This window comes from Drosophila albomicans, chromosome X (genome assembly GCF_009650485.2).
Source record: "Drosophila albomicans strain 15112-1751.03 chromosome X, ASM965048v2, whole genome shotgun sequence".
Taxonomy (NCBI): domain Eukaryota; kingdom Metazoa; phylum Arthropoda; class Insecta; order Diptera; family Drosophilidae; genus Drosophila; species Drosophila albomicans.
The window spans coordinates 2,291,138-2,313,324 of record NC_047627.2 but is presented as its reverse complement, the minus strand read 5'-3'; the positions used below and the strand labels follow the sequence as shown (position 1 = coordinate 2,313,324).

General features: G+C 39.6%; 2 protein-coding genes across 2 annotated transcripts; both read left to right on the top strand.

Moving 5' to 3' along the window:
• The first annotated feature begins 14,155 nt into the window (after positions 1-14,155).
• On the top strand, positions 14,156-15,522 carry LOC117577835 (uncharacterized). The gene is made up of 3 exons (XM_034262776.2): positions 14,156-14,602; positions 14,660-15,028; positions 15,091-15,522. The coding sequence occupies exons 1-3, from the start codon at positions 14,438-14,440 to the stop codon at positions 15,493-15,495; spliced, it is 939 nt and encodes a 312-aa protein (XP_034118667.1). The 5' UTR covers positions 14,156-14,437; the 3' UTR covers positions 15,496-15,522.
• An 80-nt stretch (positions 15,523-15,602) lies between these two features.
• Positions 15,603-17,457, top strand: LOC117577834 (uncharacterized). The gene is made up of 3 exons (XM_034262775.2): positions 15,603-16,667; positions 16,727-16,926; positions 16,981-17,457. Exons 1-3 carry the CDS (start codon positions 15,732-15,734, stop codon positions 17,261-17,263), a joined length of 1,419 nt encoding a protein of 472 aa, XP_034118666.1. The 5' UTR covers positions 15,603-15,731; the 3' UTR covers positions 17,264-17,457.
• Positions 17,458-22,187: the final 4,730 nt, after the last annotated feature.

The following is a 22,187-nucleotide window of genomic DNA, read 5'->3' as shown; positions in this document are numbered from 1 at the left end:
GGAGGAGAGGCAAGCCAGAAGGCAGGCAGGCAGGCAGAGAGACAGGACGCGTCCAGGCAGCCGCAAATGTCGAATTATTCAAATGATGATTCAACCCCCTCCTCGTGAACCCCTCTCACACTCGCTCGCTGTGGCATGTGATATGCAAAAAAAGAAAAAAAATGAAAAAAGAAATGAAAGAGGAAAAAGAGTTTGAAAGGAGGAGGAATACGCACAGGACAACATGGCTCACGGGACGCAGGACACGGGACACGGGACACACGCCAAAGAGAGATACAACGACGCGGCGTCGATTTTGTGTGCACTTTTTTTCGTGCTCTCTCCATGTGAAGAGTATTCCATACCACGCTCGTAGCTAGCGGCAATCTGGCGGCACTCACACACACACACACACACACATGCAGACATCCTTTGTTGTTGTTGTTGCTGTTTGGTCCTTTGTAGTTTGCATGTCCCGTTTCGTCATATGAGATCGCGAGCGCTTACAAATTTTTCATATAATTTGAAAATAAAAGGTAAACGCACAGACAGGACAACACAGGAACAGGACTTGCCTATAGGCCTACTCCACACACACACACATGTAAGAGTGAGTTCTTTGTGTGTGTGTGTGTCTGTGTTTGATAAAAAAGTCGCATTTAAGGACATCTGCGTGTTTTCCCTATACACAATATGCAAACCTTCCACTGATTCTTCTTCTCTTTTATTCCAACTGAAGTGGCCTCTCTCTCTTTTTCTCTTTCTATCTCGCTCTATTGCTCACTCTTTTTAGCGACCACATTTGAATTCATTTAATTTACACCTTGTCCACGCAGCTCGGTAATATTATATAGTAGCATTGTGTGTACAGAAAGAATTATGCTGGTTGCTTGGTTGGTTGGCAACATCTGCTTCGTGAGCTCATCCTCATACCGATTGCGATCCCAATCCAGATCCTTGTGATCCTTGTGACCACTTGACAGTTGGCTGCGACAGCAGCATATGCATGCTGGTTACATCTCAGTTGCCGAGTGATTTATCAACCACTCAAGCTCAGTGTCTAGGTGAGAAAACTATCAGATGACACTCAATTAACTTGACAATTTTATTATATTCTAAGCTAGAGATACTATCAACCAGCCACATTTGAGGCTTTTGATATTTTCTTTAAATTATTTTGATATTATTATTATTATTATTATTATTATTATTATTATTATTATTATTATTATTATTATTATTATTATTATTATTATTATTATTATTATTATTATTATTATTATTATTATTATTATTATTATTATTATTATTATTATTATTATTATTATTATTATTATTATTATTATTATTATTATTATTATTACTTATTAATTTAATATTGTCTTACTTATGAAAATTCGCGCTCAAAGTATGTTAATAGTTTAAGTGAATGATTTCCTAGTAATACTTATTAGAATTGAGGGTGCTTAACATATTTTGTTTACACTCAATATTAAAATATTCTAACATGTTTTGCAACTCACTTTAACATCTCAAGAATTGCAATATTCATTTTATTTCCATATGAAGTAAATGAAGTGGATTGAACAACAAACAAACTGAATTGTGCATATTTGATTAAGGAGTAGAAATGTGAACATTATCGAATCTTTCTTCCTACTCTCTATGCGAATTTCTGACCACATCATTTGTCTCTTTGTGCATTCCAGCGGGATTCTCGCTGTGCCCAACTATGTGGAGTCTATACATAAGTCCTGAGTACATATACTATTTATTCTATGTACATATGTATGTATGTGGCAAGACCAGAGCACAAGATGGACCCAAGCTGATGGCAATAGCCAAGCTAAATCTCATTGCCCATTCTCCATTCCAATTCCCCACTCCTCATTCCGATTTCGAATTCGCAATTCAAAGGCAGAAACGCAAACGAAGACGAAGACGAAGGCGGCAACCCACAATGAAAACTTTGCATAAATGTCCGCAAACATGTGTCCTTGTACCCACTGTGTGGCGACTGCCAACTGCCGATTGCCGGAGTATCGCAGTCTCAGTCTCAAGTAACCAGTTCCCCAATTGGGGCGGAGAAAGTCCTTGTGCCATTCTCTCATTGGCATCGTCAGCAGGAGGAGGAGAGGGAGAAGGAGAAGGAGACGACGGCGGCGACTTTATAAAAATGTTTGCCTTTCTGTTTGTTTGTTTGTCTATGTGTCGATTTGTTTGTTTGTTTGTTTGTTTGCCCGACTGCGTTTTGTGTCGTAAATTTAATGGACAACAGCAACAACAAGAACAACAACAACAACAACAGCAACAGCAGAAATCGAAAAGGAATCGAATCGAATTGAATGGCAAATGGGAGCCATGCATAAAAAATTGTCAAAGCCAGCCAAGGGTTAACTTCGATTAGCCCGAAATGTTGTCATGGCCTGTGGTCGCACATATGTGCGGGTGCCCAACAGCACAGGGGATAGCACAAGGGGCAGACCGAGGAGGGTGTGTATCTGTGTGTGTGCGTGTGTGTGTGTGGTCATAAGGCCAAAGCACAAATAATAACAGTCACGCGTCGAGGAAAAAAACAGCAAACGCGGCAAAAATAAATAATAAAATAAACATGAAAAAAAAGAAAAACAAATAAAGTTTCCGATGCGGTATATGACACTGCCTGATGCCCTATAAAATATACAAGTCGTAAACATTAATAAATAATTGAACTAAAAGTTGAGGTTAACAATCAAATTTGCAGCTCTATCAAAAATTGTGATTGCCTTTGAGTTTGTCCTATATTTGAAACTAATGGTCAATCAATTAAAATACAATACTATTCATTCGTTTATTCATTAATATTTACTATTTATTCGATTTTATGATTTCCTTTATTTTTCATTTTGAGCAATTAATTTTATTTTAATGATTTAGTTTGAATAGAATACACAATCAAAAATGTGTGCAATGTATAATATAAATACACAATGAGATAATAAGAAATTCAAAAAGTTTAATAATAATCAAGAATACACAATGAGATAATAAGATAGCAAAAGAAATTAAGATTTATCTAGGATTTTAATGATATCTATAGTTTACACGATGCGCATTTCGTTCTTTTGTTATGTATTCATTTTAAAACATTTTGTTTCATAACAAAAATAACTCAGCAAGAAATAAAATATGTAGATAAATGTGAATAATGAAATTAAGATTAATAGTAAAAAGTGAACAAATATCAAGGATTTTTTTTCTTATTCAATATTAGCGTTTTCGTCTTCTTACTTACTCATTTTTAGCATTTCTTATTATATTTAAAGAATATTATTATTCAAGTACCAATGAAGTTTTAACAAATTTGATATCTTTACAAATGAAACTGCACTTTATCGTTGTCAAAGCTGTTGAAGAAGTGATGATGCCCACAGGCGAGAGTATGTGGCAAAAGCAAAAGCAGCAACACAACCAAAAAAGGACAAAGGACGATACCCAAAAAAAAAAAAAAATGGCAAAACATGCGAATGAATATGAGAGCGACGAGGCATTGGGTTCGATTGGGTTTGGAGTCGCTACTGGAGCAAAGCAGCGCAAAGCTTAGGCTTGAGGCTGGGGGGTTTTTGGGATGGCTTTAGTTGGGTTGCGATGTGGGTTTGGTATTGGTCTCGGGTATTGGACTCGTTTGGCGGACAGCGGACCAAATAGGGCCATTGATCAAAATTGTTACAATAATGGCGAAAAATCAACCCCGTGTACAAACCGAACGCCCACCAAGTGCCGCAGTTGACCGGGCGGGTGAGTGAGAGAGGGAGGGATGTGATGTGGCATGTGGCATGTGGCATACGACACAAGGCACAAGGCACACAGCAAAGGCAAAGGCAAAGGCAAATACTACGAGCATCGCCATTGCTGCTGTCGTGTCCGTCGTGTGGCAAACGGACACGGGCCACAGCTCACGGCAACATAGCAAAGGGATGGGAGAAAGGCAAGGAGCAGAAGAAGGAAGAAGGGGGAGTGTCGGACTGTTGGACTGTCGGTCGAGCGAAAGCCCAATGTCTGCGTCTGCGTCTGCCATTGAAAGCCTTTTGATGGCAATGGCGGCGTTGGTGGTGGTCGAGGGGGCAGGAGGCAGGGGAGAGGGGAGAGGGGAGAGGGTAACTGGGCTCGAGAGTTGTGTTCTGGTTGCTGCGTTTTGGCTTGCGGATTGGCCTCGCAAGGTAGCAAATGTTGCTACGAATGTCCAAAAGGACCAAACACCGCCAGCGACTTGTGTATGTGTCCTATGTTTAAATGGGCGTACGTGTGTGTATGAGTGTGTGTGTGTGTGTGTTTCACATGCTCTCGCATCGTAATGGCCACAGATGTTGTTATGGCAAAAGTTCGTACGTGAGGGTCGAGCCGAGAACGACATCCTTTGGCTTTGGCTTTGCTTCGCGTCCTTTTTGCCAGCTAGCCGTTCGTTTTCTGTTGCTGTTGTTGTTGCTGTTGCTGCTACTGTTGTTGGCCGTTGGTCCTGGGTCGTTTGTACATATTGCATCAAAGAAAAGTTGTGCTGTGAAAAATAAAGCATGAAAGTCCTGCACAAGGACACACACACACAGACGACCACACGCAGTCGCAATGCAAATAATAATAAAAACTGGGCTGACAAAATCGTTTCCTTGACTATGCCAGAGACGCCATGGACAACGCACAAGGATCTGACTGTCACACACACTCACACACACGTACACACACTCATACACATATACAAACACAAGTCTGTTTCACTGTGTGTGTGTATGCGTTGGGTATTTGGGCATAAGCATGCACACAATACTCTCAATCCCCCACGTGCAGAGTCCCAACTTCAGCCCCCTTCCCTTTACCTCCCATCCCTCCCGTCGCTTTCCCCACCTTTGTCTCTGGCTCCGACTGCGTTGCCTCAGCTTCAGTTCCAGCTCAGACATTGGCGTTTATCAAGTCAAGACGCGGAAATTGGCTGCCATTTCGATCTGCCTCACAGAATCCTTTCGCTGACACACACACACACACACACACATACACACACACACACACACTCTGGCACACCCAAAGCGGAGCAGGATAATGTTGTTTAAGCATAACTGATAGCCTTGGTCAGAGTTTTGGTCATAACAGCCAGCCAACATTAGAGTCGATGCCGAATAATATGCCCCATCAATTGAGATCATTTGCTTAAGCAGCGCGTTAAGAGCTGCGAGCTCAAAAATAAGTTCAATGAATCAAAAAGATTTATTTTACAGTTTAATTAAAGTTTCATATGTTCTTTTTTGTTTTTTATTCGATAAGAGATTGCATCGAGATGTGCTGTTAAGGTACCGATTAAATCACATATAGAAAACTTAAAATTTCTTTATTTTGGCACAATTTCAAGAACAATTAGAGAACTGCGATTGCATTTTTAATATAATTGTAATAAAGTTACTCTGTTCGATTGCAGTTTTCTGGTTACTATTCCGGGTCGAGTTTCAATCTTTTTTGAGGGCTGATGCTCAATCAAACTCAACGTCCAAGAGCTGCTCCAAACCCGCAAATTTCGTTGAGGCGCAAAAACCGCAATCTCCAACCCAAAAGCACCGCAACACAACACACATCAGAGGGAGTAACAGGGGGTGTGTGTGTAGTTGGAGGGATCTGTGGAAAAATATTAGTTCTGTCAAAATAAATTTCTTTGAGTAATGTAATCCCATTTTGCGGTCTTGACACACATACGCATGCGATTCTTTAAAAAAATTTTAGCCACCAGGAAGTAACTCGACCGCACAGCAGCCCCCGCCCCGCCCCCAAGGAGGCCACCCTAGACAGTGCCACGCCTATTCATTCTTCACATTTGCCCAGCGTCTGACATCGTTTCATTTTTTCGCTTTTCGGTCACATATCGCATCAAGCTGAATATGAATGCGATAAATCTGTTCGTGATTGTTTTTGCCGTCGACGTCGCCGTCGTCGTCGTCGTCGCACATGTTGCGAGCAGAGAGCAGAGAAAGAGAGCTCAACCCCCCAGCCAAGGGCGCAGGCTGGTCTATCGTCTCTGGTCTACGACAAGGTGTCCAAACGCTGTTTTGCTTCGTGGAGTGCGTAAAAAATGCCAACGGAATTCGCTAATCCAGCCAAGAAGACGTCGAGATGACGAAGTTGGGTGCATAAATGAAGGGAAAGGGGGGAAAGGGGGGAAAGGGGGGAAAGGGGGGAAAGGGGGGAAAGGGGGAAAGGGGGGAAAGGGGAGAATGGGAAATTGGGTGGTTGCGCATTTCAGTTTCCCTTTATTACACTATATTCGCTGGGCTAGGCTCGATTACGGACACATGTATGCCGCTTTTTTCTGGGCTTGGGTTTGGGTTTGGGTTTGGCATGTAAACGCAATACACAAGCCTATGACCAGGTGGCTGTGGATGGGCAATAATGGATGGTACGATGGTCGGGGGGGTTGAGGGTTGGAGTTGGGGATTTGTCGCTCTGGCTGCGCTGACTGCTGCTGTGACTGCTGATGATGACAATGTGTTCTGACAGCTTTGTGGCTGTGATTGCAAAAAATGAGAGACGATGACGAGAAAAGAACAAGAAATTGCAAATTTTTTGACACACACGCTGTGTGTGCGTTGAGTATAGTACAACAACAACAACAGCAATCGTGTAATGTAATATAGTCAAAGTCGTAGTCTGAGTTGGTTTTCACTCCGAACGTGTCGATGCCAACAACGTTGATGCGTGTGCGTGCAATGGCCCTTGTGCAAAGCGAGGCGGGAGGAGGAGTAGGGAAGTGTGTGTGTGTGTGTGTGTGTGTGAGTATTTGTCACCGTGCCAAAGCTGGCTAAAGTTGAGTTGTGATTCGAGAACAAACATTGATGAGGCCAAATTTCTGTGATTCGTCATCTAAATAGGTTTTATTCCAGCACTGTGATGCGTGTAAGTGTAATACGCACACTACAAACGACCAACGACCAACGACCAACAACCAACCCAACCACCCACCCACCCATTCACAATACACAAAACACTCATGTGAAATTACAACGCATTACATGCACACACACTTTCACACTGCAATTTCACGCAGCTGGCACATAAAATTAGTTCAAATACAAATTTTAAATCTGCAAAGAATTCAGCGGACTCAAAATTTATGAAAAAGTGGCCCAGCTCTTGAAATAAATATACTGTAAAGGAATATTTTTTGTTGTAGTACACTCTACATACACAACAAAACTACAAAATCCGACTTTATATTTAATTAAGTAAAATATTTAATTAAGTAAAATATATAAAGAACAAATAAGAAAGCTACAGTTGAGTGTGGACTGTGAGATGTCCGCTATTCATTTTAAGTAAAAGCAAAATATTACGGTAATATTCTCAAAATATACCTAAACAATATATAACGAGATACTAAAATACATGTCAAATTTTATATTTGGTATATACATTTGGTACTACATTCAAGTGCAAAATATACCAGATTGTCAGCCAAAGCATAAACATGGAAAGTAGGCGTTTTTGCTGATACAAAAGTATTTCTTTAATAACTTCGACAATTTGTATATTATTATTATATATATTTTATTATATTATATTATTATATATATTTTTGTGTATAGTATACCAAAATTCATGACTCTAGCTTTTAAATTACCCTTGCTATTCGATTTGCGGGGCGGAAGTGGGCATGGCAAAAATTTTAAACAAACTTGGTCTGCGTGCCAACATTAGAAATGCTGTCGACAAAAACTTATAGCTCTATCTCTTATAGTCTCTGAGATCCAGTGTTTCTTACGGACAGACGGACCAACGGCCATGGCTAGATCGGCTCGGCTGATGACAGTGATAAAAAATAACAATACTTTATAGGGTAGGAGATGCATCCTTCTACCTGTAACATACATTTTTTTGCCGACAAAACGTTCCCAATGTTAAAGTAAATACTTAAAAATAAAAAATAAAACTAAATAAATAAATAAAATAAAAAATTCTACCTCTATCTCTTATTTAATATAATACCCTTCTATAGTGGTTATAAAAAATGAAAGCCAGATGAGCTAAGCAATTACATCTGTACAATTGTGAGCCGAAGTACCGCAAGCATAGAAATAATTCAAAATACAAATTAAATCAGCCGTAATCAAGTAAGGTAATCTCGGTTGAGTGTTTGACTATACACATATACCCAATGCTATGCTTGGTATATCGATATACTATTGCACTGAACCTGATTCTCAACCACAGCCACTAAAACCTGATTGCAGCAGCCGCTATTTGCAATATGAAATTATCTCTTAAATAAGTTACAAAATTCTATAACAAAATCTGATCGTAACCAAAATTCTGTAGTCATTATTGAATATAAAAATCGTGACTATAGCTTAGAGCCGATAACGGCCGTAGCAAAAATCTGAAATATACACTGATCTAACATGTGCTCATATATTAGTCTCTTATGTGATCTAGTTGTTCATTCGGACGGATGTACAGACAGACAAACGGACGGACATTGCGAACGTTGCTTTTGGGGTCGGAGTGCCTCCTTCTGTCTATTATAAGCATTTGATGGAGACGCAAAAATATAATACCCTCATACGTTATGGTTATTATTATTTAAGCATTTAAATAATTTGTTTAAATATTTGCTATCAAAAAATATTAAATGAACCAAACTGACACGAAATACTGGAAAAACTTTTATTTTTTCATAAATTTCTTGATTATTTCCCGCAAAGACATACATACGAGATGTCTCCAACTTAAAATTTGCACGTTATCCTATATTTATAAGAAATTCGCGCCTAATTAGGGAAGACTTTAATTCGAACATCTTGCAAAAGTGTCAGCTCACGAAAGCATAAATACTTATCCAGACATTATTATATTTCCCCCGTTAAAATCGAATCTTTACTACTTTCACAAATTTAGTGAGAAAAGGATTACAAACACAGACGCAAAATGTTTGTTTTTAATATATTGATGAATTTAAATGTGCCACTTCTTAACGCGATAAATTGCCATGCTCCTCAGCTGACAAAAAATGAGTGCAAAAACGATAAGAGCTATCGACATAAACAGCTGTGACTTTGAATTGTGACGCCATCTTAGTTCTCGAGATTTTTCTTCGAAACTCGAAATCAGCTGAATGCTTTGGGTTCAAGTCCCTGCTTGTAACATTTTTCGTTAATATTGATTGTCAGTAAACTCAACATTTGCACTGCACAGTGGTTGCGTCCATAGGCCAAAAATAAAAAAAGTCATAACAACAAAAATGTACGAAAAGTAAACAAATCGTTTCTAAATTGTCCAACCTTTTTCATGGCAAACTAGATTTTTCTGGATATCTAACGGTTCTTTCTAAAAACAGAATTGAAGTTGCGAACATTTAGTCATTTGCACAGCACAGATTGCGCGCATCGCGAATTTTTCACAACAAAACCGAACTTTGAAGTGGTCAGTTCATTTATTACGTGTCCAAATTTTAAATATTTATAATGGGTTTTGAAGTTGAAGGTATTTTCTAAAATTTGAGATATTATAAAAAAACGTACTTGTTAAACTCTTCTTGTTATATTAATTTGAAATAATACATGTTTTTTGTCTATATTTTGAACGTCTTTTTTATGTTTAGCTAAGGTTTTAGTAGTGACGCCACTAAATGCCACAGTTAAATTGTATATTAATGTGTTTGTCTGGCTCTAAAGGTAATAAATGTGTAAATTTTTTTTGCCGAAAAGTGCCGATGTGCTTACAATCGTAAAAATTCTAACACCGTCTTAACATTTTCAGGGTCAGTTTTGCACTAAAAAAATTTGTTTTCGCTCGTGTGCTTGTTGTGCTGTTGCCCTGTCTTCGTCTTTTGAGTTAGTGTTTATTAATAGTTTTTCATTTATTAATAGTTTTGATTTATTTTTTGTTTATTCCCTTGGTTTAAACTTTAATAGGTTCTTCTTATAAGTATGTATTCTCACGTTTATATGTTTTTAATGTATGGTGCAGCGAAGAAGGTAGCGCCGTTGAAAGGCGAACAAAATTGATTGAAGTTATAGAAGCAAATATTATTAAAAACGGCTATATTGTTGATAAGAGTGAAGTGTCAAAGCGAATTGAATACGTTTGTAAGAGGATTATAACGTTTTGGGTTAATTACAAACGCATGAAATCTTCAATTCTCCAATATCAATCTGATTGGTTGAATGAAAAGGAATCAATACCGATAACATGCGCCCAATCAACATTAAAAAATCTGAGCCGTATGGAAGCTATATGATACGATTTTTTTACAGTGTGTTTAAAATATTTTTTATAGATTTTTGGATTTTTCACGCATGTACATCTTTGATCTTTGGTGTACAGAAGTGGGCACGAATGAAGAAAAAACTCGAAGAGTAACTAGTTTGGTAGAAGAAAGCAGCAGCAATATAATTTAAATATAATATATATATATAGAATATATATAGTATATCTTGGATTCTAATATCAAATTTTAGCACTGTAACTCCACCGGAAGAATTTTGGCGCACAATCGGCATATATGCCATAATAAGGTTATATGGGAGCTATAGGATATAGTCCTCCGATGTATCCAATTTTTTTACTATATATTCAAAATATTTTTTTAAATTTTTGGGGAAAATTTCATAACGATATCTCAACGGAAAGTATTTTTGGCCGCGGCTTCATACAAGCCCAACCACTGTGCACTGCTTGACATATTCGAATATGTGTCTTGGTCAAAAACCCACCCTTGCAACTGAACGAAGAAACTCAACGAACAAAAAAGTCCTGGCTAAAATTAACCCCAAAAAATGTCCATTTCTTTCAAAACGACGACGGTCTATAAAGAAAAGCCAGACTGAGTGCTTCATTTCAAATTATTTTTAACAGTAAATTAATAATTCTTGTCATCACACAATCACTGAAAATAAATTAAAAATAAACTTTTAAGAAACTACGCAAACAATACAAATTATATTTTTTAAGTAGTGTTTTTTAGCTGAAGTCTGAGTAACGATTAAGAAATTCTTATCCATGAACATTCCATTGACTACGAATCGAAATTTTGATGACGGAAATTTTTTTGAAAGTTGATCGATGCATTTGGAGTATTGAAAAGAAATGGATTTAGTGGGAAAAGTATTACAAACACAGACGCAAAATGTTTGTTTTTAATATATTGATAAATTTAAATGTGCCACTTCTTAACGCGATAAATTGCCATGCTCAGCTGACAAAAAATGAGTGCAAAGACGATAAGAGCTATCGACATAAACAGCTGTGACTTTGAATTGTGAAGCCATCTTAGTTCTCGAGATTTTTCTTCGAAATTCGAAATCAGCTGAATGCTTTGGGATTTAAGTCCCTGCTTGTAACATTTTTCGTTGTCAGTGAACTCAACATTTGCACTGCTTGACATATTCGAATATGTGTCTTGGTCAAAAACCCACCCTTGCAACTGAACGAAGAAACTCAACGAACAAAAAAGTCCTGGCTAAAACCAACCCCAAAAAATGTCCGTTTCTTTCAAAACGACGACGGTCTATAAAGAAAAGCCAGACTGAGTGCTTCATTTCAAATTATTTTTAACAGTAAATTAATAATTCTTGCCATCACACAATCACTGAAAATAAATTAAAAATAAACTTTTAAGAAACTACGCAAACAATACAAATTATATTTTTTTAAGTAGTGTTTTTTAGCTGAAGTCTGAGTAACGATTAAGAAATTCTTATCCATGAACATTCCATTGATAACGAATCGAAATTTTGATTATTTTTAACGGAAATTTTATTGAAAGTTGATCGATGCATTTGGAGTATTGAAGAGAAATGGATCGCTTGATATGACTTTACTAGCGTACTTTTCAGCCACATTCTTTTAAACTTGGAATTGCGTTGCACCCTTTTCGTTTAAATAAAAGTTATTGAGGAAGAGGTCAGACTCCATAGCCACGTCGAATATATCCATGTTTATCTTCGTCTTCCATTCTGATCTCGTCCGAGAATATTCGCAAGCCGAAATCGAACAATTGCTTAATAAATAACTGACGTACTTGTGGCACTCGGCGCACAAATAAAAAACCTGCATGATAACAGCTGGATATTCAGTCTCGATGTTTAAATAATCGGGCATTGGTGAATTTGGGATTTGGCGATTTTAACGGGCTAGAGGCTAAAGAAATAAGGAACCAAAGTCCGGACGATGAATAAGGATGCCACCAAATCCATCCACAACTTCTACGAATCCAGCCCAGCGTCCATAGATAATTCAACTAAGTCTATGAATGGAGTTAAATGGTTCAAATTTGCGTATTTGGTAAGCATCGCAAAGAGGTTGTCATATTCAATTTTATGATCGGACTCCGTTGAGTTGCACTTGGGAGGATTTTCGCTATAACGACAGCCCTGGAAGAAGATTTCCATAAGACTTGGAACAAGTGTTACAGTGCCAAAGTTGGTTAAGGAAGCTGTAATAGTGCTAAAAGTAGTAAAAAAGAGAGTATTTTGTAGCAAAAGGTCCACGCTCCGACAGATTACTCGATGCTACTTCGCGACTCAGACACCTGCAAACACCGTGGATATCTTCATAAAGTAAAAGACTGCAGCACGGCGGTGGCTCTTGTGGTACTTTGCAGCAGGCCGCATAGAGGCGAGACTTCACCTTGGCATTGAGTAATGCATTTTGTTGGACATAATGCATCCGACCCAAATTGGCCAAATTGATGAGCGAAAACGTGCGACACAGAATGATCTAACATTTGCTCAAAGGCACAAACACGCAGGCTGTTGCGATGTACACATGTAGATGTTGAGCGGTGAAATATATATTATATTTGTACAATTGCTGACAGCTACTAGGTTGATCAAATTGGATATTTCAAACAGCAGACGCGCCTCCTCATTCAGCAGCTTGGCCTTCACGGATCGCACCCTGAGATAAGCATGTTCCGACTGCTCGATCAGATTGGCAATCGGTATGTCGGTTGCACACAAGCAAGCAATGTCGGGTTTCAAGGACTGCGCCAAACTTCTCCATCAGTTTCCTCAAGCCGCTGTTGCTAGCTTCCACGATGAAACGAAAGAAATTGCCAAATAATAAATGCTGACACTAAATGCTCATTTGATGGCGCATGGTTATAGCGGTCAGGCAAACCATATTCTCGGGACTCTGCCGCATATGCGCAATGATATGATTCTATACCTATACCTTGGATTGCTTCCGATATATGGAAGCCCGATTCAGCGCTTCAGAGTCACAATTAATGTAGTCGTCAGCACATTAACCATCAAGATCGACACGGGATCGTTCATGAAATTAAAGAAAACGCAAAGAAAAATCTTTGTTTTGACTGTGATTGTAAGTAAAAATAAATCAATTGTTTACAATCGATAATGTGTTTGGCTGTTAAAAAAGTTTTCGAGTTATAACTATATATGAAATACGGAAAGAAAGAGTGACCAAAGTAAAAACTAAAATACAGGCTGAGAAATCTAGTCAATATATTTAAACTATCGAAAGTATACTATCGTTTGTTGCAAAAATCGTCTTTTTTCGATGAACTAAATCACATTATTTCTTGTGAACTTTATAAAAAATAAATTGTCTTGGAAAATATTTTAAACACGAGTTCGTTTTTTCAGGCTAAGCTGTATAAAAAATATCGATACTATCGATTGAGGAAGGTGTGTGAACCTCAAGTCTGCGGTTTTTATATACGATCAAATTTGAGTACTATTCAACCGAGAAGAAGGGAATTTCTTAACCATTTTCTAAACTACCTTATTGGTAGTATAATCAGTATAATCTGGCAATACTATTAACTAAATTAGTATTGAATTAGCAAAACTAATTAATCGATATCGATGAACTCCAAAAGCTGAAGTTCTATGTGACAATTATTGAAGAAAATATATTCCTATATTATACATTAATGTACATATTTACAATTTAATCTGCAGTGCAGATCAATTTTCTCTTAGGAAAACCAATTACAGATAAATACACATGAATATATCGTGTATATAGAAGAAGAACCTAGTTATGGGCCAGGCCCCAATCCTAAAAAAATGTTATACGATATGATATATTGTTATTATTGTTAAATTTTATTATTATTATCAATAAAATGAAAAAAAATAAGCACAAGGTCTTCTGGCGTTGAATTATCTAATCGAGTAAACTATTCTTAAAAATTGTTTGGATGAAAATTGTAATAAATCAACAGCAGCAATTAGTTAAATTTAAATGAAATATCAAAAGAAACTACGTGAATTTCATCGAACAGTGTTACCACATCTCTTTGCGAGTGAATAAGCTGCAACAAAATTAACGATGAAATTAACGCTATCTAACACTAGGACACGCTTTACAACACTGATCAAGTGCCATATTTCAAATTTCCGCAGCTTTTCTGCGTAACAAGCGTGCAAAATAGAACACAATAAGTTCCCAAATGTAAAAGCGTTAGATTATTATAAAAATGTCGCAAAATGCATTAGACAAGTATCCAAAAACGACAATTGCTCAGCTCTTTGACATGAGTATCAAACCATATCTATGCTGGCAAAATTTTCAAACCGTTTTCAGCCTTTCTCCGTTGAGAAAACGTGTGCGCATTGATATTGAAAAATATCCAGCATATGTGGTATGAGTTACATGTGTGAATAGGTATTTGTAATAATAATAAACTGTTTATTCATAGGTTTATTGTTTTTTGGGCCATGCTAGCCTCAAGAATCTGAGTGCCGAGGAAATGGCGACACTACAAACTTTGGCCTGTATGGTATATATGTTGCCCGATATTGACCCCGACATACGCATATCACGCAATAATCTGATGTATAGAGCTTTCCAGTCGAGTTCTTCGCTCGAACCGATGCTCATCCATTACTTCACCGACAATCTAGTGAATCTCTTCCAGCAGATAAGTAACAGCACTGAATGCATGTTGAACATTGCCACCTTCATCTCTCGCAAGACTTCCTTAGGACTCGCGGTGGCCGTTTGTTTGATGTGGAGCATTATCTTTCGCAGCAACGGAAGCGACGTGGAAATACATCAATTCCACGATGTAAGTTTCCATAATTGAAGTTTGTCACTCCAATCGAATAGTTATTCCTCGCTTTCTCGCAGTTGAGTGAACTTATCGGGATACTGTCAACGCTACGCATCGAAGACGTTGAGCCGCGCATGTTCTATAATTTAATGCACTCAATTGGCTCTCTGCTGCACTTGACGCTGTGCAACAAGTGGCAGGAATTGTTCAGGGCACACGGTTATCCAGCCAACTACTTTCGATTGCGGACACAGGACGGACGCATGTTGCATGCATGGGTGGAGAAAGCAGGTCACTACTATCGCGGACACACCAAGCTGATTGGCCGTCGCATCCGCATTGTGGCAACCAAGGTGATGGGCTCTCTGCAGTATCTGGAGTCAAACTCGTCTGAATGGTGCCTCATCTGTCACAGTCGCTCTACTTATGGTGTCTGTGTGCTGGGACAGATCAACAATCGCTTCGACTGCTCCAAAGTGTAGACAGTATGTAGTTGTATTACCAAAAGCACAAAAAATAAACATCGACTAGGCATTGTCGCCGGGTCCAATTTGAAATCTGAACTTTTGAGTTGGGTTCACTTCAAACTGAAAATACGTAAAACTGTATACTTAACAATTAGGTATTTAAGTAAAACGTGCTTATTTTGAAAACATCTAGGGCAATAAGCCGTAGATATTAAATTGCAGTGCAAGTGATCATTGCAAGCGCACACAACATGGATGGTGTCCAGGACAACGACTCTGCAAAGGAGCGAAACCCAGATGAAAAGATGTCAATCCTCGACTCCTCTGTCTCAATTGTTGAACTCATAAAGTTCATAAGCCACGCCAAGATGGAGTCATGTGATCAAACCATAAACAGTGAGGAACCAATGGCCAGCTCCTCGTTCGGCATTTCATCGTCGGTTGCAAGCATCGACGAAAGTTCCTGCAGCTTGGTAGCTGTGAGCCAGCGCAACGAATTAGCCAAGCTGCTGATGCGACTGGGAGGTGAAGAGGGCGACGGTGATGCCAACCAAATAGTCATAGAGCTTCTGAACTCAAAGAAACAAGCTGAGCGGGCCACCTCGGTAACCGAGCGCGTCTCCGAAAACCTGCTCCTCGTGCTGCGCAGCCAGACTCTCGCCGAGGCTGGCATCATTACGGGCAACGAGCGATATCGCTCGTTCAAGTGTGTCCTGCAGAACTATGCAAAGCTGTATGCGGCAAAGAGGTTCATTGAGAAGCTTCCCATGCTGGGACTATCCCCTCAATCACAATCACAGTCGCAGTTGCAGTCGTCAGATCAGTCTCAGTTCCTGTTTCCATTACAGCCACAGGCACACGAGATACAAAGCCATGATGAACAGAACAAACAGACGCAGGCATTGACTCGTATGGTCGCCGATGAGGTGCTGCAGATTCCAGAACTACTGCGCCAACTCTGGGACTCGCTAGAGAAAATGGAGTTCTTCAACGAGGACACTGCCTACAAAGTCTACTTGGAGGCGCGTCGTCATCCACAAGCCAAGATCCTACGCGAACTGATGCTCACTCGCATATCGCGTGTCTACCTCTGCATTGTCAGCTCCGCTTCCTTTCTGGATTTCAGCGAGCACGAACTAATCCACATGCTCAACAACTGCTACCTCAGTGTCAATTCCGAAATAGAGGTATTGGTTGTTGATCCCTCATATCCCTTTTCCATTGTCAACTTTCTCTTCGCTTGCAGATATTCCTCTCTGTTATCCTTTGGCTGGAACATAATTGGTACGAGCGCAAAAACTGTGCAGAACGTGTCCTGGGTGGAGTTCGCTTCGGCCTGATGCCCACCTGGTATCTCCACACTCTTGACAGAACCAATCGCTGTAGTCACTTCGCCAGGGTTATCGCTTGTGCTGGCGTCAAAGCGGTGTTGGAAAAGGGACTTGAGTAAGCTAATAATAGTTCCCATCGGGATTCGGCTCATCTGGCGTCTATTCACAGCGATGCCTTAGCTCTGCGCTCCAAGCACTTACGCAATTCTAACTTGTCCGATCCGGAGAGTCCTTTGCCACGTGACTGGGTTGCTGATCCCGAGTGTGGTCATCATCATAAGTGCCATTGCGAGCGTTTCATTTATCCCACATACGACGTATTCAAGGATTATTTGGCTAGGATCATCAGCTGTGCCCCCAACTACTGGCGCACTCTTCGGCCTGCTCAAGAAGTTTATCGCAAAGAACTCAAGTGTTGTGTGCCCCCCTACCACTCTTCCCGACGGAACTAAGCCTACCGTTGGTATCTGTTGACTAAAATTTGTTCAACAATCACAATAGATTCACTAAATTTAATGTCTTATATGTTTTTGGCACGAATCAACAAATCATTGAAGAGTCTTATTAAAGGTAAAAAAAACCAAGTGCAGTTGTTCCCATTCAAACTGAAACTTAAATACTTAAGTTTCGTGGCGTAGAATAAACGAAAAATAATAAACTTGACCTAACAGTTTATAAGTAAATAACCAGATGATACCTTTTATTCATTACTTTATTCACAAATTACGATAAATACTAGTCTTAAGCAAATATATGCTTCATAAGCATTATTGTTGTCTTCTGCTGCCACACAGAATATCCTTTATTATTTTGACAGTTGATGTAATAACAGAGATCGCTTTTAAGGCAGCAGAACGCTTGTTTAATAAATTTAACTTGAAATAAATTGGTAACATTATTATTGCACACTTTACGTCTGTTTAATAAAATGATCTGTTTGTAATATGGTATGATGATGAAAAGGCTTTTATTGTTAGCTACTTCTAGGTTCTTTATTCTTTTAAAGAACTCTAAAAAAATAAAATAAAAAATAAAATGAAATAAAATAGGGCTAGATTTTAGCTTCCATATACTTGCATATTATAGAGTCTCTATAAAGAGCTTCCACATTTTCCTCTTCTGTACATTTTGGAATGGAAGAAACTTTCAAAATAACTCAAATGGTTTCAAGTTTTAAAGATTTTACAAACAATCGATTATTAATTGGCCTGTTAGTACTGTTACCAAACTTCAAGATGGCAAATGTCAAACATATTAATTCATGTCGCAGTAGCATATGTGTCAAGGGTCATCAAAAGTTAATGATGAAAGTCAGCTCCTTTAACCTCAACTCAATTTACGACAAACAGCAAGTGTAAAAACATCAGCAAAAAAAGTAAATAAGAAAATAAATTCGAATTTAAACTTGCGAAGTAGAAAGTGCAGTGAAGAAAAAGAAAATAAAAAACTTGAATTATACGTGAAGTGCTAAGGAGCAAAAACAATTAGAGTGACACGTAAGTTACACACAAGACACATCATGCCAAAAATAAAAAGAAGTGTTATCGAAAACGGCATCTAGAGACTCGACGCCGCCGCGTTAAGAGCCATATGGAAGTTTCGTGCTGTAGCGCCCTTGAATTGTCGAGGACGTAAACCGACGAAAGCACACAAAAAAGCTGCTTCATCGGATACAACAGACACATCGGATACATCAGATATGTCCGATGAATCAGTTTCACAGGAAAATCCAAAGCGACGTGGGCGACCCACCATCTAGAAGACTGTGAAGCCAAAGTCAAAAAACTGTTGTTACAAAAGGCACGACAAAAAAGGGAACATCAACAACATCAACCACCACAACAACGTCATCAGCAGCAGTACCAAGCATACTAGTAAAACGACCAGCAGCTGCATCTTATACAAAATCAAGACTAACTTTAGTCAGATTACAATCTGGCAATTAACCACGATTCTGGCGAAACAGCGGATATGGTGCCTAGAGTTGGTAATAATGTAAGTATAAATCAAATATTGATATTACCTAATATAAAAAAAGATTTACATAGTTTTGGAAATACACGTCAAAACTTGTTTTTTTTTTTTTTTTGTTTTTGTATAACTTATAACTTTTGAGTTTTTTAAATCTTCTTGTTTTCTATTGCAATATTTGCCTATCTGCATATTTACAAATTTTAATTATACATTTTTTCCAGCTCTCGGCGCTAAAGATCGTTTGGGATGAAGAACTGTCCGATACTTTCAAGAAAATTGCCAATTGCTTGGCAACCAGATCAAACGAGGGAGCACCAGCAAGAACTTGCAGTGCCACAGTGGACACTGTATGCCACACTGGCAGGTATCAAAGAAGGATAGGCCTTTGGCAGGTCAATAGTCGCCACCTGACCACCACCTGTCTCATCGCCGTGGCATTCCACACTGAAGCACCAAATAACGCACAAGGCACCATGAGTCCAGAGTAAATGTCCGCTTGGCACGGGGAATGATTCCCCAGAAGACAATTTGATTTTTAGTAATATGACAGTCGCCTTACTGGTGGAGAAGGACACGCCTACCTCGGTGCCCCAGCTCCTACGATGGACATATATTCCGCTCCTCTCGACTCTATATCGTTTCGGGAGTTACGCTTAGTTTGCACAAAGGCTCCAAGCGCCGAAGAAGCACATCCGTTATGAGGTTCCAAATAGATGGACTGATGGTACCCTTTGGGCAACCTCTGGTCACCGGCACAAATGCTTCCTCGTATCTGATGACAATGCAGGCACTACTGTCGGAGAAGCTTCGCAACAAGCTGGCTTTTCGGCAGCCAGAGTTGATAAGTCTGCGTAGCTCAGCATCTTACTCCACGTGGTCAAATGCTCTTTTGAAGTCCACGAAGATTCCGAAAACATATCTTGTCAGGCTGGCATCAACAGTACTCCTCACGTGTCTCCAGGCTTCCTCCACACGACTTCCAGGTTGAAATCCAAATTGCCACTCTCCGTAGCCTGGCGGCAATTGCACTGACCTCGTACTCGTCGAGTATGGGCGGATGCAATTGCCGCCAGGCTAAGGAGTATTATGGTCAGCCGGATAAAGAACATGCTTGCAGAGTGTTGCAGATGGCAATTTGGATTTCAACACTGGAGTGATATGCAAGAAGGTCCGCAGGTCAGTAGCAAGTCGCTCTACATCGTCGCTGCCATGACGACGAGCATTCTGTAGCCGCCGTCTCAGTCTACTGACCTCTCGACGCTTCGTACTAAGGACGGCATTCCACTTTCCGAACGGTTCTCGGCTTCGTGCGTCCAAATATCATACATGGTCGTATACATTGTGTACCAGGGCGTTGCAGACACCTAGTCATCAATGGACATATCCGTGTAGTCCTGCGGAAATTTCTCAAACTTGCATATCAGTTCACCGCGGAACGACTGCCAAAGCACATTGGAGAGGTTCCAGGACGGAACAGGAGCATCACTCTGGACTGTGTCTCTGGGGCCTCGCGTCACCTCAACACAGATCATGTTGTGGTCACTGAGGTCCCACTCATCCACTCTCCGGTCATAAGTCGCCCACATAGACGCTGCTTCGTTGGCAATGGTGACGTCGATATTACTCTATCCGCGGTGATTATTGAACGTGCACAAACTGCTGACATCATTAAGCATACCGGCTCGGGATCCTTGGGTCCACTCAGTCAGCAGCTCACCGTGTTGGTGGTTCAAGTCGCCGGAGGACGCTCGAGTGATTTACTGAACGACATGGGAGACACTGCGTTCGCATCCAAGCTAAAGATAACCGGATTGCTACCAGCAAGTAGTAGCACGGAATCTAAGTGCGCAAGGCACGGCTCCAACTTAGTATTGTATTGGCAATAGACGGAAGTCGGGAAGATTGAGCCAAATCTTCCAGTGACACTCACGCATGAGCGACTCAATAGGCATGCAGTTGGCATCCGGGTCGTCCAAAAAGATGGCAGCCTTCGAACGCCGATCAGAAAACACACGCATCCCGGACGGAATGACCGTAATGCGAACATGTGGTAGGAGTCTCGCATCCCAACTCCCTGCATTGACGGCATATATCGCTTTTCAAGCGGCATTGCGAAACCTTGTGGTCGCAATGCGACCAAGTCCATTGTTGTCTACACAATATTTGTATAGTCTTAGAGAAAAATCGATCAGATAAAAATTGTGGAAGTTATTAAAGAAATACTTTTGTATGGGCAAAGGCGCCGACTTACTATGGGTCTGAGTTGCTTTGGCCGACAATCTGGTACATATATTTTGAATGTGGTACTATATCGATATAACAAATATACCGTTTGGTATATTTTTAGTATTTCTTTTTTTTCAAAACCGTCAAAGCGGTGTTGGAAAAGGGACTTGAGTAAGCTAATAATAGTTCCCATCGGGATTCGGCTCATCTGGCGTCTATTCACAGCGATGCCTTAGCTCTGCGCTCCAAGCACTTACGCAATTCTAACTTGTCCGATCCGGAGAGTCCTTTGCCACGTGACTGGGTTGCTGATCCCGAGTGTGGTCATCATCATAAGTGCCATTGCGAGCGTTTCATTTATCCCACATACGACGTATTCAAGGATTATTTGGCTAGGATCATCAGCTGTGCCCCCAACTACTGGCGCACTCTTCGGCCTGCTCAAGAAGTTTATCGCAAAGAACTCAAGTGTTGTGTGCCCCCCTACCAATCTTCCCAACGGAATTAAGGATACCCAGGTCTTACCGATTACAATAGTGCTAAATTTTATGTTTCACTGATTTGGCGTGCTTAAGTGCAAATTATTTTAAAGTGTTTCATTAAAAGTTTGAAAACATAAATTATGTTTATTATATAAAGCTGTTCTCATGAGGGAGGAATGATATAATTAATTTGTAAATATTGGTTCCAAATACTTTTTTATAATGCACATTTTTCGATAGCCATTTCGAAAATGTATAATTTTAAACTAGCTTTACTCTTATCAATCAAAAGGACTCTCAAAATGAAATTATGTTTTATTTATTAAAAGAAACCCAACGAATGGCTTAGTGGCGCTATCTATGGTTTGCTATCGCAAGGACCATCAAAATTGATCGATACCCAACATATGCTTCTGCTTTTATACTTTAAGCTAATCCATTAATACCATTACTAACCATATTATACAAAGATACTTCTCGTATTGAAGCTAAATAAGTTAATTTTCAGCACCATGATTGGAACCACAGAAGAGCTGAGCGCTTCGATTGGAACTCCAAAGTTCCGGCTCACGTCGAAGTTCAGTCGCAGGTTGCATGCAGAACGATGAGCATGGACTTATTTCGTTGTGCTGCATTAGGGGGAATTCGCATAGTTTTGTGGCATTAATTAATAACTCAGAAACAACTCAAGATT